This window comes from Lepidochelys kempii, chromosome 11 (assembly GCF_965140265.1).
Source record: "Lepidochelys kempii isolate rLepKem1 chromosome 11, rLepKem1.hap2, whole genome shotgun sequence".
NCBI classification, from domain to species: Eukaryota; Metazoa; Chordata; order Testudines; family Cheloniidae; genus Lepidochelys; species Lepidochelys kempii.
In genome coordinates this window covers 70,375,123-70,394,690 of record NC_133266.1, presented here as the reverse complement: position 1 = coordinate 70,394,690, position 19,568 = coordinate 70,375,123, and the positions used below count along the sequence as shown (strand labels likewise).

At 39.5% G+C, this 19,568-nt stretch overlaps 1 protein-coding gene across 2 annotated transcripts in view; it reads right to left on the bottom strand.

The window, feature by feature from the left end:
* Positions 1-19,568, bottom strand: part of DRC11 (dynein regulatory complex subunit 11) — a 158,091-nt gene that overhangs the window by 124,715 nt on the left and 13,808 nt on the right. For both annotated transcript variants that reach the window (XM_073306791.1, XM_073306792.1), the window contains exons 2-5: positions 18,755-19,082; positions 12,641-12,760; positions 9,958-10,149; positions 9,158-9,229 (exon numbers count right to left, since the gene is read on the bottom strand). In XM_073306791.1, coding sequence (XP_073162892.1) covers positions 9,158-9,229; positions 9,958-10,149; positions 12,641-12,760; positions 18,755-19,082 — 712 coding nt within the window. The remainder of the gene's footprint in view (positions 1-9,157; positions 9,230-9,957; positions 10,150-12,640; positions 12,761-18,754; positions 19,083-19,568) is intronic.

Sequence of the window (19,568 nt, the reverse complement as noted above, 5' to 3'; positions counted from 1 at the left end):
ATAATCTATATAAAGTTCATTTAATCTTGGTGTCTAAGTACTAATCACAATGATGACAAAATGATAAATTTACAAATATGTGAAGGATATAAACAACAAAGAACAGAAATTAGTTGATAGGGTAAAACTAAGGATGAAGGGATGAAATAAAAAAAGAAAATTAAAGCTGAACATGAAGGAAAAAACTCCTGGCATCGAGACTTACTATGATATGAATAAAGAAAAGGAGTACTTGTGGCACCCTAGAGACTAACCAATTTATCTGAGTAGCTCATGAAAGCTTATGCTCAAATAAATTGGTTAGTCTCTAAGGTGCCACAAGTACTCCTTTTCTTTTTGCGAATACAGACTAACACGGCTGCTACTCTGAAACCTAAGATATGAATAGTCTCCCAAGTGAAGTGTTAGAAACCCCACCACTTGGGTCAATTAAAAAGAACAGTGTCAACTTAACATAAGTGAGTTTTAAAAAAAATAAACCCACTATAGTTTTATATACCATCCTGTTCCTGAGTTCAACAACCAATTTTTTTTTGCGCATTTACAGTTGTATTTCCCTACTTTCTTTAAAAAGGGTTTTTCTTCTACTCTTGCTTTGTGAAAGACTCAGGCAGCTAACAAATGAAAATGACAGACTACACAAGGAAACAGTGCTGAGTATCTTGGTTTTTTACACTAGTCACAAAAGTATGTTGGTTTTTTACACTAGTTACAAAAATTTTAGCTACTTTTAAAACAAAATCTTTAACTAGGATCTCCGGCCTTCTCAAATTGAAATGAAATGAAAGGAAAAATGAATTGAACATTGCCAATGATGATACAGTTGTGAATTAGAGAATAATTTTTTTGTCCTCTTGCTTTATAAAGAAACAAAGCCAATAAGATGGTACATTACTGGAGCTCTGTTTCTGTGGTCCTTAGGCTGTTCTCTTTGTATTGAAAGTTTTGTTTTTTATGTCATCTTAAATGTCACCTGTTTGAGATAGTATCAGGAAACCTATTTTCAAACTTTGGGGCCTACATATGTTCCTAAATCCCACCTAAAGGCCTCACTGACCTTGGAGATGACGCAGCACCTAGAGAACCCAGCAGGGTGAGCCCTGCAGAGTTTTCTTTGCATGCTCCTTTCAAAGAGGGAGATGTTCAGGGGACTACAAAGGAGACATGAGGCATGACATACACACCTAGAGCGTCCCAGGATGCAGGGGAAAGTAAACATTAACCTGATAGAAGGGTTGCCCTGCTTTCGTGGTGACTGTCCTCCAAGACAACATGACTTCAAACAACCCCAGCTACTGCAGTATTCAGATGACAATCTTTGAATACTACCAAACAATATTCCAGATCAATATTCCATTGACAGTCCCCAGGATTCTTAAAGTTTTCATAGATATCATCTATATACTTAATACACATGTTAAAAACAAAAGCCAATTTCTTTTCTATGTTGTTTCTCTGAATGCTTTTAATGTGGTTGCTTTTGACTCCTAGGGAGGTACTCTGCAGTCAGACACTAATAAATACCTTTTCCTTGGGGCAGAAGCATTTTTCCATCTTAAAGAAATTTCTCTGGCCATGCAAAATTCAAATTTGTTAACTCGCCTTATAAACAGCAACTCATTTAAAAACAAATTACAAATATTAGACGGAGACTCTGAATTCAATAATGCACTATAGCCACATCAGCTATAGAATAATGCATCTTAATGAAGGCTTCCCATGTGAATAAACCATTATATTTACAAGCTTTCCATAGTTAATGACCCAGAACTGGATAACGAAACTCACATTTTTAGCGAGGTCCTCTGTCAGCAAAAGTATACATATTAATAATTGATGGTGCTGTAAAAATAGGACATAATATGAAGCTTCCTGAGTTTGTGGGAAAATAGGACTACATGGCCCATTAACTTAAAATGCTTATCTAATGTTTGATGGGCTTTGTCTTTAAAATCCTTGTTTAAATTAATAAGGCAAAATGGACATTTGTCTAAAAGAATGTTTTTCCAACTCATCAGTCACAAGTACACTGAGCGAGATGCTTGCTGTTGTGTTCTTTGTGTTTTCTAAAGAGAATTTAGGTTTTATGAAAAGAAAAAGCCGAGCAGTAGAAGTTCCCTGCATTTTTCAAGGTAAGCCAACATGAGGAAAGCTCACTCAATGGTACGGGTTTCACTTGAGAACTGGCTTGTACAGACCACCGTCTCAAGGTGGGAAAATCGCACTCTTTATGCTTAGTCAGCTCAACAGCTCTTTCCAACACAGGCTGCTTCATTGTTCATTACGAAGCACGTAGAAGGGTGCAGGCAGGCTGAACATGCTTGAGGCTATAGTTCGGCATCTAGGATGCCCCATGCTGTGGAACTAACTGCTCTTCAATTGTTCCATTAAGATTACATTTAAGAGGGAAAATAGTCGTAATTTCAGTAAATAAATATATTTTATTTTATTTAATATTTTAGGACTATCGTGCCTGAAAGGTAAATTTACTGTACTTTTATTATCAGGTATTTTGCTCAGGACACAGTATCTTGGACTCTTTTTGCAGACCTCAAACCACACATTTTTGTGGGATTTCTGCTGTATGGATTCTCTTTTGGATAATTTTCTCCAAAATTGTATTCTTTAAACAGAGCTGTGTACAACAAATACCCATTAAACTAGTAACCCTGCAGGACTGAGCAGTGCATCTCATGCAATCCATAGTGAAATCCACACATCAACCCTGGTTTCAAATAGTCCCTGGGTTCCTATACAGCGACTCCACATTTACATTGTTTTATAATACACTTTTGTAGCAGAAGAGATATTTCTCAGCAGAATATATATTTATTCAGAGCCCGATTATAGGCGCCTTTACTCATATGAGCAGTTCCACTGAAGTAAATGAGGCTACATGTGTAACTGCTTATTAGTCAAAGTAAAGGAGTTCATGATTCAGCCTTCTAGAAGTCTATTCTTTTCTCATGTCAGTTATTCTATTGAATTTTAAACTTTGGTTGTCTGGACATTCTTTTAACAAGCTTACTGTATCATTGGTTATTTAGGGTTTTTCTGTATTTCTCAATATATTTTGCTTGGAGGAATGGATAATAGATTTTAAACAAGTCTCTTATCTTACTAAGCATTTGTTCATAGATCTTCCATTTTAGCACAATACAAAGCACCATATAAATTTATATGACTGAAGTCCCAAATTAGGTACAAAACGGAATCACAAAGCAAAATGTATTACATTCATTAAAGCTTGCCACTATATGATTCACTCCAATAGCTTTGCCAATTAAAGTCATTGTCACATGCATTCAAACAATGGTATTTATTTGTAGTAGGAGGTCTTGGTAGAAAAATACTGAAAATGGCTCAGTTTATGTCATTATGAAACTCACAGTACTTATTAAAAAGATAAAAGGAACATTACATTTGGTGTGGAATTTTAAAAAAAACCTTATTTTTATTCATAATGATGTTATCTTGTACAGTCCTGGTTGTATTTATTTCAGATATTAATCCCAGGCATGCTGCCAAATTTCTTTTACTAAAGATGATAATGCATGTTTTTGATTGTAAAAGCCAATTGTTTAAATATTAGCACAATTTCATAAAAAGAAGGAGCAATAGCAGAAAATAACAGAGATGACTCTGTGTTGCTTTCCAATATCTTACAAGTTTGACACTAAACACATTAAAAAATCACATTAAATCTAGGATAGCATTCTTCAGATTTTGCAAACACATAACTACGGGGAAATAATACAAAACCCCCTTTGTGCTGACTTCTCAAACATAATGGTAGGCTATAAATCAAGCCAAAATAGCATTTTAGATTTAGGTTTAATAAAAACAGACTTTTGGGCACCCTTCAGCTATCCTGTTTATCCACTTCAGGAGCTGGAGAATTATTTTATGCTCTACTTATTTATACAGTTTGCAATATCCAATCAAATTATTTATTTAGCTACAGACTCGAATGTTTACTCAGAAGGCTATTCTGGGGAACACTGATGCTTTATTTTATTTTTTTTTGGACGGGCTGAAATGTTATATATTTATTAGGAATTCAAAGGGTAAAAAATTGTTTGGAAATTCCAGACTGTTTCCTCAGATAGAAATATAACCCTTTCCCAAGCCAACATGCCTAAATTAGGGTATGTTTAGAAGAGGTAAGGAGGAGAGAACATAGTTATTTACTGAAGAGCACATAATGTCTTTCAATTGAAAATCCACATGAAAGGAGGGGAAAAAATCCTCTAAAACTATATGGAAGAGCTGTGTATTAACATATATTATACCTTAGACTCCCTTTGTATAAGAGCATAAATGATTGTATAAAAGCAGAGTGTCAAAGTTGCCTAGCAGAGCACAACATATAAATATGTACATGTCCAACAAATAAGGCCTCAGTCCTGTAAACCGCTTCAGCGTGTGAAGTACTTAACTTCAGTGAGACTGACTCCTTGTGTTTGAAGTTAAAAATGTATTGAAGAGTTTTGCCAGATTGGGGCCAGCATGCATTGCACCTTACAGGATTGAGCCGTTCATCTCATGCAATCCATAGTGAAATCCACACATCAACCCTGGTTTCAAATAGTCCCTGGGTGCCTATATAGCTACTCCACGCTCATATTCTCTACTGACAAGATGCATAGGCTGTCGAGCACCAATTGCTGCTACCAAAGACAAAGCAAATTTGCAGCATGGAAGTTTGTTGAGTTTCCAGAGTGTGTACTTTGGTTTTCCTTCCAGCCCTCTCCTTCTCTGACTCCTCCTCTCTTCCCATGGACCAGACTTGTGTAGAATTAGTCAATTTGCAAATAATTTTTAATAACTTTTTATGTTAACAGATTTTCCTCTAAGCTAGCCTGTGTCTTGAGACTATTGAGTACAGGGGGAGCCCAATATATCCTCACTTAAGGACCAGTCCTATTAGGAGATGGGAATCTCCAGAAATGTGCTGGATACCCTCAACTCTCGCTGACTTTTAGAGGCACGTAGCACCTCACAGGATCTGGCTCTATTCTGAGCACAGCTCTCATTGATTTCAATGGAAGGCACATCTGTGTTAGCAAAAGAATTGATTTAGGTTTAGCATTGTGCTCTGGCTGCTTTGCACCACTTTAGTGAAACAAAGCAGCTGCAGACATTAAGCTAAGCTGGGTTTGTGGCTGCTTTGGATCACTGGACCAACACAAACCAACCACAGCACACTGGTGAATCTGGCCCCTGATGACTGAAGTCTTAACATTAAGCTGTTCTTGAGTTATCGATAAACAAGAGAAATTAGCTACTAGTTTTAAAAAAATCAGAAGCACGGCATATGGCTGGCCTGTAACTTTAGTACGGCTGGAGGAAGAAAATAAAGGTTTCTTCTGGACGAGGCATGTACATTTTCAGGACAATCTAATTATTATGCCAGAGTCAGAGTGGGTTAAACGTAGAATTTAGAATGGAACATTGACTGCTGAATTAGCTGTGGAGCTGCTAATACACAGCTCCATGGCAGGAATATGAGGAAGACCAGGAAGCAAGTCAGGAGACAGTTATAAAGATATATGTGTTCCTGGTTAGGCCTGCTTCTTTTTACAAATGAAGCAGGTTTTTCAGATCATGATTTATCTGAGATTTAGAAAAACGTGCTGAGGGAATCATGCTGTTTCGGTATAAATAATAACAATAACAACAAGACTTTGTACTAGAGCCAAGAAAAATCTCTGGAACATGGACTTCTACTCTGTCATCAAGTAAAATAAGAAATAGGCTCAAACTCAAGAAAACTGACAAAAAGTGTTTCTGTCAGCACGGAGACATAAGCACTGACAGCAAATTGCATGAGCACTGTTAATTCAGAGGCAGTTAGGATGGCTCTTGGACTATCTTTGTGTATATTCTTGTTAGGTCCATATAACTGAATGGCCCAAAAGTCATTACTAATAATTTAAAGTTTTTCGATTCCTTCTGCAAATTGTAAATTACAGTGCTTTATAAATAAGTTTAAAATAATAATTTAAAGTGAATGTATATTTCTTGCAGTATAAGTCCTGACTCATCTGTAATGGACTTAAAATAATAGATGGCCATGTCTTCTAATTTATCTAAGTCTTAAAGTATTAGAAAAGCAAATTCAGCATGTTTACAGCATGAAGACCTGTGATCATTTTTTAGAGGGCTGACATGATCATACATCAAAGGGGCTTGACCTTTGGTGCTCTCTGCTGATCCATCAACGAGATTTGATGCCTGTTTGCTACTTGTTTCCTTTAGAGGCCGTAGATGGGAATGTGACATTAAAAATGCAGGAAAAACACAAATCCTAAATATGAAAACATTGGAAGACAAAGCAGTTTTCATTTCCTCCATCTCCCCCGATTAGATATTTGATGTCAAATAATGGCTCTATAGAGAACAGTGTTGCAAACATCAATTCTATTGCTCCTAAAAAACGGTCAGAAAGTGAAGAATCTGGACGTTGTGTTAGGTTTTAAGCCCTCTTGTCCCCATGAATGTATAGTTTTTCCCATAGGGTATAATATATTGCTGTCTTCACACCCATTATCAGTGTGCAGGCCACAGTGAAAAGAGGATGCAGCTGTATACCCGATCACACCTGTGACCTCCACTCCTCCATCATCTTCTAGAGACTAGAGCCCTCTCTAAGACTTTTAGGTAACCAATACAGAATATAACAGCGAATGATCCCTTGGGTTCTGAAAGGCATCATTTCTAAAACATTTATGTTCACTAAATCTCAGTGTTCCAGCATTTTAGTCCTGCCCCTGCTGAAGTCTAGGGGAGTTTTCTCATTGAATTCAACAGAAAGCAAAATCAGCACTCACTCCTCATCTGCCACAATGAGTGTTCTTTGGAACTGCACAGGAGAAATGTTAGAAAAGAATCCATAAGAGAGGAATTTCCCATTCATCTTCATATAGCTTAGGGCAGTGGTTCTCAATTTTTCCAGACTACTGTACCCCCTGAGTTGTCTTGCATACCCCCAAATTACACCTCACTTAGAAACTACTTGCTTACACAATCAGACATAAAAATGCAAAAGTGTCACAGCACACTGTTACTGAAAAATGACTTTCTCATTTTACCATATAATTATAAAATAAATGGATTGGAATATAAATACTGTACTTATATTTCAGGGTATGGTATATAGAGTAGGATAAACAAGTCATTGTCTGTATGAATTTTTAGTTTATACTGACTTTGCTAGTGCTTTTTATGTAGCCTGTTGTAAAATTAGGCAGATATCTAGATGAGCTGATGTACCCCCTGGAAGACCTCTGTGTACCCCCAGCGGTATGTGTACCCCTCATTGAGAACCAATGGCTTAGGGCACTGGTTTTCAACCAAAGGTCTGGGGCTCCTTGGGGGGCCATAACCAGGTTTCAGGGGGTCCACCAAGCATGGCCCGCATTAGACTCGCTAGGGTCCAGCACAGAAAGCTGACGTCCCACTGCGCAGGACTGCAGCCTGGGGCCCCAAGCCCCAACACCCGAGGCTGAAGTCAAAGCCTGAGCAACTTAGCTTCGCAATGCCCCCTGTGGGGTGTGCCCTGGGCAACTGCCCTGCTTGCTACCCGTTAATGCCAGCCCTGGCTTTTATATGCGGAAAAACAGTTGTGGCAGGAGCAGGTGCATGGAGTTTTTATAGTATGTGTGTGTGGGGAAGGTTCTCTGAAAGAAAAAGGTTGAGAACCACTGGCTTAGGGCAATTCAACGTTCTTTCTGTAGGTTAGGTTTTGAAGAACATTCTTAAGTAATGCTCTTTTTCTGTATGTTGTTGGGGGTAGACTTAGTTTTCATAAAGCAATGACCTGCCTAATTATAACTTCACTGTTGGATAAGAAAATTGTCCAACCCATGTTTTGGGGCAAGCAGAAGGTATGCTTCAATGATGGAATATTGATTTTGATTGTTTTAGATGATATTTTAATAGCTCTAGAGTACAAAAAGTCATGCATACATCTAAAAAAATACATGATGAGAATGAATATTACTGTAAGGGCAGTATTGTAAAAGACTGTCATTTGAACACAGTACCAACAGTGCATTGTTGTAGTAGATAAGGGGACCTGGAGGGCACGGCACTAATACTGTGTCATATAAAATAAACACTACGGAGTGGAGAGGGCCAGGACAAATGCATTTGAGGGAATGGATGACAGCTGGAAAGGTATGGGGAGATTCTATCCCGTCTCCCAGCTAGCTGCTGGGAGCACTATAATTTACTGCACACTTATATTCAGCACCAACAATATGCATAGGCTACTGAGCACCAGTTGCTGCTTCCAAGGACAGATCAAATTTGCAATATGGAATTTTGTTGAGTTTCCAAGGAATGAAGGGAATGGCTTTCCTTCGTGTCCTCTCCTTCTCTGACTTTTCCCATCTTCCCACAGACCAGACTTATGTAGAATCAGCTGCTGCTTCCAGTTGCTTGGAGAAGCTCTATAGCCGAGACATGGAGAGGCTGGGGGAAACACATACTTCCTATTTCTGCAGGGAGGAGACGGTTTACCTTCCCTGATTATGGGAGAGGGGGAAACTCCCCTAGGCTGTCCTTCTATTCTCCACCACTCGTGGTCTAAAAGATCACTGTGTATGTTTATTTTCCTCTTTTGCCTCCCCATGCCAGGAGCTCTGAGGTGCTGTTTTGCCTCTTCCCTCCCACGTGGGCCTAAGGGATATATTTATTTGGCAGCTTTTTACTCCCCTTCCTAACCACACACACAATGGGAGAGGGCCTGCAAAATGGTGTGAGGAGAAGACTTGACAGGTTCAACTCTGCTTCAGGAATAAAGCGTCCTGAGGCATTATGAACAGAAGACCGACTAACATGAGTACCTTGCTCTACCATGCCTGGATCATATCCCCCAAATCCTGGAGCAAAGTCTGTCTGTTTCCACATCTGCAGTAGATATGGCACTAATGTATATCATAAGAGGTTATAGCAGAAGTGAGATTGTCCTACTGCCACACCATTAGTCATTTCATTTGAGTTCTTTGGTCTTAAAGACCTCTTTAAAATATGTGGAGAGTTTTAGAAAATGAATGTCTTGTTCTCCCCTACTGTTAAATTACAAAAATCCAAAGGGAAAACAGAATACAATCTTGAATGCATTTTATATTCTTTGGGAAGCAAAACTTACCATCCCCAGAAATATCATTTCCTCTTCTCTCATTTTCTCTGTTTTCTTCCACTGGGTAAATCCACGCCAAACCTGAATTGTAAACATGACTCTAATGAGATAAATGGGCCCTGTTACTGCTTCCTTTACTGCAGGAGGCACAGGAAAAAACAAATAGAGGAAGGAAAAACAGAATATACAATTGAAGCAATTACTCCTGAACAGGTTGCCATCTGCTGTATTATTTTAAACAAATTCTGAAGTCTGCTCTTCCCCCTCCTTCCAGCACATGTTAAAAGCATAATTGTAGAAAGCTTGTTTAGATCTAGGTCCATTCCTGCTCTCACTGAGCTCTGTGGTCCTGCCAACACACAGGAGTATTCACCATGTGGATCCTAGCTAGAAATGGCCTGCCGCTCAACTTCACACTGACTACACTGTCTCAGTTTTTGCAGGGTTACTTTTTTCTATTTAGGGGCAAACTCTCTTTTGCCCCAGAGAAAGCAGCAAGTTTTACTCCCCAAACACATGAATCACCAGTGATACACTTGGATCTTGGGGTGTGGATCAGAGAGGACAGTTTGGGCCACTGAAATCAGAGGACTGCCCCTGCAGGTCTGTTCCCTTTACTTTTGTTTCTAGTGCTTTGTCCAGTCTTGTTTGGAATGGCCCACGTAATGGGGTTCCAACCAGCTACACAATTAGGCTAATGCCAATTCAGAATGTTCTGTATCATGAGGTTCATTTCTGTTCATGCTGCTCTTGTGAACAAAACACGTTGTCAATTCTGCCAGCACTGTTCTGACAGAAACAAGACTCACCTTTTGAATACGTAGTGCAGCAGCATCCAAATTTGGACCTTTTGCTCCCTGAAGTTTGGCTTGTCTTTCTCTCTTTTCTTCCAGGTAGATTTGCTTCATGAATGTAGCCCTTAGGCGACCCTGCCGAGCCCTCTCAGAAATCTGGATTACTCTAATGACTTCTTCAAGAGGCAAGGGCTTTACGTATTTCTTCTGTGGTACAGCGAAAAACAAACAGATAAATGGGCCTGTTATCAGAACATGTAGATCCCAAGAATTACTTCCCTGAATCATTTTGAAAATTCAGATGTGTCTTTTGTTAACTCTACTTTAGTTGGCAAATTGAATAACTAACAATATCTTAGTGGAATCCATCCAAGACAAAAGTAGCCCCAATGCAGAGAGGGTGAAACCCATACCTCAGGACCACCTAATTTTAGTTTTGACAGTTTGGCATTTTGATAATTGTACCAGGATCTTAATTTTAACCTGAAAAGCATTTTAAGGAGAAAGTGAACCAGACATGCTATAACCATCATACCTTTTGGTAAGGTAGCATTTTGAGGGGGCAAGGAGTTCCTGATGACATGGAGTAAAAAGTAAGAATCGTTCTTACTGTAGTTTCTGTAACAAAGAACTTATCCCTTTTATTTTGTTTGAGAAATAAGCCTAAATATCAGTATGGCTAAATTCTATTAAACTAATAGCTGTATATTGACTTCCTCTTATTTCCCTCCTAAATTCTGAAGATAGGAGCTTCTGGATATGCCCATGAGGTCTAGAGTTCATCTGCTGGAGAGGCAGAATTTTTCCCCCTCTCCTGTTATTGACATCCTCAATTGGATACAGTTCTGTATACAAATATTGAGTTGGGCTCACTGTACTAAATTTTAAACTTGGTTTTCCCTACAAGGAAAAATACATAATCTATGAGTACACAAAAATGATATCCATAAAAGTCCCCTGCTGAACTATTTAATTTTTAATGCATGCTCTTTAACAGTTTTTTGTTACATGCATATGGGAATACAGTAGCTTGTTAGCAGACAGCCAGAATTTTTGTTTGTTAATTAATTAAACATTAATTAAAAATTGTTAATTAATGTTTGTTAGCAGACAGCCAGAATTTCCTGAATGTATATGGTTCACTATGATGCATACTAAAGTGCAGAAGACTCAACAGCAATCTCAGTGGTAGTAGTTGAGCACAGGAAATAAGTAGACAGAATTAACTGGAAGCAGAGCACAGAGCACATATATAAACTGTGTTAATAAAAAAGATTATTCAGCTTTACAAGCCTCACAGGGTGGTAGCATGTCAAGAGAGACCTGCCCTTCAGTTACACTAGAGTACACGATGTGTAAAGTCCTCACTCCCATGTAATCTGGCTCCACACCAGGCAGATTCATCCTTAGTATGTCACTCTTGGTGAGGGAGGTGGGCAGAGCACAGGTAGGCAAACACACTTTAAGATAAAAACGAGGAGTCCGGTGGCACCTTAAAGACTAACAGATTTATTTGGGCATAATCTTTTGTGGGTAAAAAACCACTTCTTCAGATGCCTGGTGTGAAAATTACAGATGCAGGCATATAATAAATAAATCTGTTAGTCTTTAAGGTGCCTTGTTGTTTTTGTGGATACAGACAAACACAGCTACCCCTCTGATACGTGACACTTTAAGATGTGCAGGGATTGAGACTAAGGAACTGCCTATGAATATTTTTGTTAGTTCATTATGAAATGCACAGGAGCCCTCGCTCAACTCCTTATTTTCACTGTCCAGATTAGTTCAACCACAAATTTTTGGTGTTGAGAGTCTCACGTACCTAGTAGGGAAGAATAATTTCCTCCACTGCAGGGTGAAATTCTATGGCTTGGGTGTTGTAGGAAGTCAGATTATATTATCATAGTGATCTCTTATAGCCATAAAGTCTATGACTCTAAATTAGCCAGAATTAATGCACAGTTGTGCACTTTAGTAGTTTAGAGGGCAGGAAAGCTTCCAAAGAGTACTGCACATATGCAGCACTCTATTTGCAAAGAGTCTTAACTCCATCAGCTCAAAACCAGTTTTCACCAGGCTGTTCAAAGACACTTCTCCGCTCTACGGATTGTCTCAATGCCAAATTTCAGTTTTCTTCTCCTAGCTATTGCAGCAGCATAGCTATACAGAAAAGAGCACAGGAATTTTTCAGAATGTTATAAACAATTAAAATGGGAGATTAGAATGCTAATAGTTATGCAACCTTCACTGTGATTTCTGTTCTTGTTATAGATCCTGACTCAGCACAGTACTTAAGCATGTACCTAAGTTGAAATCAGTGGGACTACTTGTGCAATAAAAGTTAGCCATATGCTTAAGTACCCTGCTGAACTGGGGCCATAATGCTGCCCTTCTATTACTTTCACAGCATAAAATGGAGCCAGATTATTTTGCAAAGTTACCATTGTTAATATTGCTCAGATTGAAGACATTCCTTCCTGGTGGAAATGTACATTATGTTTCTTTTCAGTTGTGCTTCACCCATCAATGCAGTTTGATTAAATATATACTACAAAAATATTTCTCACTTCAATGTTTCATTATAGATTGGTATGGGGAAAATGTATCTGCTTCACTCATATGTGTGAAAAAATGTTCAGTTACAAGGTAAAAGGGTAGGCAGATGACTGGATAATTACGGTACCTATGGTATACTAACCGGTTTGATGTCTTGCAATCCAGCATTAATTAAAATCTGAGCAAGGATTTTCTCCCTCTCTCTCAGCACCTTCAGCTTCTCCTTAATAAAATACCTTGGAATAGGGATTTCTATGTGTTCCTAGGGGAGAGAAATATTCATGGGACACTGTTAGAGCTTTGTTTAAAACCATGTTGCTTATTACCTTAACACCTTTCCTTTACAGACTAATTAAGTTGGCCTAAAGATTCTTGAATTTCCAGGAGTGTTGTGTGACTTGACCTATGTAACAGCTGCTGTGCTATTACTTTGCAATTACTCAAGGTCTAAATCAACAACAAAAAATGAATCCAGTTTCATACAGATTTCCGCAGCATTTTTTAAAATTGTGCAATTCCAAATTAAAAAATTAGCAACTATTTTGAACATTTCAGGGTTTGCCGGTATTTAAAAAATGTACAGACAGTGACTTCCACTTATTTTAATAAACTCATTAGTATGATCCTCCCACATTATTTAATCAACCTCTTGGAAAACAAATCAGCTGTATTGCATTGATATTATTACAAGGAATTAATACCAGGTTAATTATCTAGCCTCTTCAGTATTTCTAAGGTGCTTATCCCCTGTAGTATCTAATCACCTCTCAGCATCAAGAATGATTGGAAATGTCTACACAAAGTCTGCCTTTACTCACTTGTATCATAAAAATTACAACTGTCTCACATTTCCATTGATTGTTGTCTTACAGGATTATTCACTGATGCCGAGAAGTGAAAGAAGAGGGCTTCTTTGAGAGACATGCAGAGAAAGAAGAACCCCCAAAAGATCTACGAATTAGCAGAAGCCAAGGCATTACTGAGTAGCACAACTGATTGTTAGAACCTTGCTTATGAATAGAGGCAATTCTTCCAAGAGTACGCTATCACTAGCAGTCCTTAATGGCAAGTACAAATTAATGAAAAGGCATGAGAGAGACAAGATGGGCGAGGTAATATCTTGTATTGGACCAACTAGTTATGGTGCAGAGACAGATTTTCGAGCTCACACAGAACTGAAGAAGAGCTCTGTGTAAGCTTGAAAGCCTAACTCTTTCATCAACCGAAGTTGGTCCAATAAAAGATGTTACCGCATCCACATTGTCTCTCTAATATTCTGGGACTAAACATGACTACTGTGCCGCTGCAAACATGAAAACACATTGACAGCAGTCTCTGTTTTGGATTCCTGATAGACCTGGAACATAATGGTGCCATTAACAAAGATTTTATTAAAGAAATGGCTAAAATATTCACTCAAGCAAATGGACTGTTGCTTTTGTTTCTACAGAACCCTGGCTATCACTTCAGATATGGGCAACAGTACAGTGCATAAGCAGCGAGGTGAAAAGGCATTGGATGCCCACTAAAACAGCACCAATGTCTAGCTAAAGATCCTGGGAGATACTCTATGTTTCTATGCTTTGTGAACTCTAAAGTGCGAGAGTGTGATGGAAGGCTCAAGTGCTAAGGAAAACAGTTTCTGTAAATCAACATCTTACCACATGTGAGTAGCAAGCCCATCTAGCTTTCCTGTTAGTGGCTCCTGTCCTGGAGCCCAGGCCCCCCTGTTGTGGTAGTGTATGTAAGGGAAAGCTCAGGACTGGGTTTGTGTCATGGCATAGAGAGTTTTTGCCTCTTTTTACATAATTGTCTCTATCACAGCAGAGGCCTGATTTGAGAGGTTTTCTGACTACATTGTTGGCCTAGTTTTCTGCTTCTTCCATCTTAATTTTTGACTGCTCTTAATAGCATGCTGTGTCATAAGTTGTTCTCTTGGTTTTCCTCACCTGTTCCTATATGAATATCTCACTTATGCTCCTTTTTTCCCAGAGAAGGGAAATGTATGCACTATTATTTCCAAGTCTGTCTGCAGATTTCTGTCCTGATGGCCCCAGCAATGATGAGATGAGCCTGTTCCATTTAGCAGTTTCAGGGAGCACTTTCTTGCTTCAGACATGAAGCAATGTTTAGTTGTAAAAATCTGAAATGAGATGTGCACTCCATCTCTATGCTGGGAATGATGAGCTACTCCCTAGAATGATCAAGAAATCAACACAACGTCAGTCCCGGACGACTGGAAAAAGGCTAATGTAGTGCCCATCTTTAAAAAAGGGAAGAAGGAGGATCCTGGGAACTACAGGCCAGTCAGCCTCACCTCAGTCCCTGGAAAAATCATGGAGCAGGTCTTCCAGGAATCAATTCTGAAGCACTTAGAGGAGAGGAAAGTGATCAGGAACAGTCAGCATGGATTCATCAAGGGCAAGTCATGCCTGACTATTCTAATTGCCTTCTATGATGAGATAAATGGCTCTGTGGATGAGGGGAAAGCGGTGGATGTGTTGTTCCTTGACTTTAGCAAAGCTTTTGACACGGTCTCCCACAGTATTCTTGCCAGCAACTTAAAGAAGTATGGGCTGGATGAATGGACGATAAGGTGGATAGAAAGTTGGCTAGATTGTCGGACTCAATGGGTAGCGATCAATGGCTCCATGTCTAGTTGGCAGCCGGTATCAAGTGGAGTGCCCCAAGGGTTGGTCCTTGGGCCGGTTTTGTTCAATATCTTCATAAATGATCTGGAGAATGGTGTGGATTGCACCCTCAGCAAGTTTGCAGATGACACTAAACTGGGAGGAGAGGTAGATACACTGGAGGAAGGGATACGATACAGAGGGCCCTAGACAAAATAGAGGATTGGGCCAAAAGAAATCTGATGAGGTTCAACAAGGACAAGTGCAGAGTCCTGCACTTAGGACGGAAGAATCCCATGCACCGCTACAGACTAGGGACTGAATGGCTCGGCAGCAGTTCTGCAGAAAAGGATCTAGGGGTTACAGTGGACGAGAAGCTGGATACGAGTCAACAGTGTGCCCTTGTTGCCAAGAAGGCCAATGGCATTTTGGGATGTATATGTAGGGGCATTGCCAGCTGATCGAGGAACGCGATCGTTCCCCTCTATTTGGCATTGGTGAGGCCTCATCTGGAGTACTGTGTCCAGTTTTGGCCCCCACACTATGAGGGGGGATTTCATAGCTGCTCTCAACTACCTGAAAGGGGGTTCCAAAGAGGATGGATCTAGACTGTTCTCAGTGGTAGCTGATGACAGAACAAGGAGTAATGGTCTCAAGTTGCAGTGGGGGAGGTTTACGTTGGATATTAGGAAAAACTTTTTCACTAGGAGGGAGGTGAAATGCTGGAATGTGTTACCTAGGGAGGTGGTGGAATCTCCTTCCTTAGAAGTTTTTAAGGTCAGGCTTGACAAAGCCCTGGCTGGGATGATTTAGTTGGGGATTGGTCCTGCTTTGAGCAGGGGGTTAAACTAGTTGACCTCCTGAGGTCCCTTCCAACCCTGATATTCTATGATTCTATGAACACTTCCACAGTTTTTCAAGGATGCAAGACTCTTTATGGTTGATTATAAGACAATCCCACAGCCTAACTGACTTCTACCCGGTACGAGGAGGTAAAGGCCTAGCACCAAGCATTAGGCAGCCAAAAGAGGACAGCCTTCATTCTCAAGCACTTTGTAGGACACAACATTGTGAAACAATAGGCTTGTGATATTTGTCCACAAACATCAAGTCACAGATGGAGCCTTTAACCATACCCTACCTTACATAGGTGTAGTAAGGATAAATACATTAAAAAGTATCTGTATAATTACCATAGATAGGTAGATTCCATGTCTGAAGGTGAACTAGAAAAAGGTGGTACACAGATAACTGGAGAAAAATAAAGCTCAAATGCTTGAATGGCATACCAAAAATAAAACCAGTGCACCTCAGAATCATCCATCAGATGTAACATGCCTAAGAGTTAGCAATTCTGAATATTCCTCACTGTTATCATGATTATGCTGGACTACAAGCCCTTCACAACTGATGAAAGTAAGGGCCCTGGTGCAAAGATGGGGGAAGTCCCATCTAGATATATGGAGTTTGTTGTGTGCATTGACCAGGACCTTAGTACTGGAGCCAAGGATGTTACAGAGAAAAATATAGTCAAGTCTATGTTGTCATCAACTGTTGAGAATAGTTCTAAACCAGCCTCCCCAAACATCTCAATGCTATCTTCACTCAGCAGGTACACCATGCCTTGTTAGTTCTAAGGTGGGGCAGAGGGACGAGAATTCGTCTTCATTTTTTTAATACCTGATGTTAAAAATGTTACATTTCAAACTCATCAACTTTTCTCTCTTGGTTGATTTACCTATAAATCATCAAAATACAGTGATATTCATAATTGTGGTTTTTACAAAAATCTAATACATTTTGAGTTATCAGATTCTGAATGATGCCTTTATATTCTCCAATATGTCTTCTGATGGTCAAAATAGTTCTCTGCTATGAATAAAATAGCAGAAAGATGGTTGATTGAAATAAGTAGCGATCACTGTACTATACATATTTATATGGCAAAATAATCAGTTAAAAGCTGCAACATGTTTCATATCTAAAACCCGAAGAACTAATTCTACAATATGTTAAGATACCACTAGGAAATTTCTTTCACATTATAACCAGGATCCAGAAAATAGTATCATTTAAACAATACCTTTGTTTACTTTTCCATTAGAAAGCTGTTACCTACAGTACCCAACTTTGACAACAGGTAGAGTTGTCAGAAACAAAAGGAATTATCAATCAAATCACCATTATTTCTCATCTGGTTTTTATACCTTCAACCTTCAAGGATCCATATTATGGCCATACAGTAGAACCTCAAAGATACAAGCACCAGAGTTAGGGACTTAGCGGTCAATGGGACACCGTGTGAATCCGGAAGTAACCAATCAGGTGGCAGCAGACACACAAAACAAAACAAAAAAGCAAATACTGTACTGTGCCTGTATTGCATCTTAAAGATAGGCACAGCTGGACTGCTTGTCCCCCATGCCCGGAGCCAGCAGAGCAGGAGCAGTGCTGGGGTCTGCGCAGCTTTCGCCCGTCGCCAGGTGGGGGGGACGACACTGTTTTTATGCCCCCCTCGGCTAGGAGGGGGACATACTGTTTGCACACACACCCCCTCCCCCCCCCGCCTGGAGGGGGATAAGCTTGCAAATTCATGCTGGAGCTGAGTAGGGGGCTCAACTGCTGTTGAATCCTGGCCTGGAGTGTCAGCTGCTGGTTCTGGAGCCCAAACTGTGCTTTGTTCAGAGTTATGAAAATTTCAGAGTTACGGGCAACCTCCATTCCTGAGATTTCTGTAACTCTGAGGTTCCACTGTATTTACTAGGGTTGAGGTTTAGTTGGGATGTCCTTCAGACAACTGCTCTTAAATTGGATAGAAGGGTTACTACCAGGCAATCCTTTTCCCTAGACATTGAATGTGGTCCCAGCCCCTTCCTGTCTTGCAATGAGAGGGCAGACTAAAGTTTCTCAGGTGGCAGTTTGGAGAACTAACCACAGGACCAGTCTATTTCCCACCTAGTTTTATCTGTAACCTCTGAGAGAGTCATGAGCTCAAACTGATTCATCTTGAAGCAGAAGGCAAATCAAACTGAACTCTGACATCAGCTGTGGCTTGGTCCTGAGTGGACCATCCTATGTGACCCTACAGTAAAATCAGGGTGGATTTGCAATGTTGCATTATTAACATAGAAGCTGTTATTCTAGCATGAATTCACTTTAGGACCAAGCAGAACAAGTCAGACATAAAGGAAAGACATAACCTTTATTAAAAACTATACATCTTTGATAATATTCCAGACATATTGAAATATAACATATTGATCAAGCAGATTCATTTTTAAAATCATTCTCCCATGTGAAAATCTCACTTGCGAATGAATATATTCTGTGTAGTTATTTTTAACAAAAATACATGACTATGCAGTAAACTAGTGAGCATATAGTAGGCCAAGTTCTCGGCTGATGTAAATTGGGGCAATTTCATTGAAATAAATGGTGCTGTGCCAATTTACACCAACAGAGAATTAGCCCAGTGCTGTTAAATAGTATTGACTTTCTGGTAAATACTAGGCTAGATCCTCAGATAATGTAAATCAGCATAGATTCATTGACATCAAGCGATTTACATTAAAATATAGAATATACAGAATATATTCCTAACTTGCTTATGATAAAAGTATACCTACAGGGGACAGCTTAAGATCTTGCAGGATATCATCAAAGTAATGAAACTCCGAGTTCTCCAGCTCCACCATTTCATTCTTTAGCTCCAGGATACGGCCCATCACTCCGTCCAGCACTTGCCGAATCACTAACCGTTTTTGTGGGTGAACGATCTGGTCGTAGGCAGTCTCCAAGTTACAGAAAATTTGCACATATTTAATGTAGAAGGTGGCTAACATCTGGAACACTGTTATGCGATCCTTCTGTACCTTTAGGAGCTTATCTTCTATCTCCCTCTGGAGCAGACCGTTGAGGGCTTCTTGGGCTTCTGCCCACATCTTATTATAAGTGCTAATTGAAAGGAGAAAAGAATATCTTAGCTGCAGCTATATGCATTGATTAGCACACAATTGGTAGCACAGGTATTGAGTGTCTCTATGACTCCAGAAGTGTGGCTAGCTGACAAATGCAAGCACTGAAGTGCATTTTAATTCCCAAAAGATTTTAAAAAAACTTAGCTAAAATGTATTTTAAAGCAGAGTTACTGAATTAAACCATAGTTCTTTTTTTATTGTCTCTACTAGTAAAGCAGCTTTAGAAATAGGAGTTTCAAAATTATGCTTTAATAAAATTAAAAAGTTAGAAATTCTTGGCGTTCACCACAAAATATAGTTGTAACAACAGCCCCAGTCTAGCAACGAGCTCTGCATAGGCAGACCCCTGTGCCTATGTGAAACTCCACTGAAGTCAATGCAGGATCAGAACCTAAGGCATGTACGTCAGGCGTCACAACCCTTATTGCATGATTCAATGTCCAGTGGTTACAATTTAAAAAAA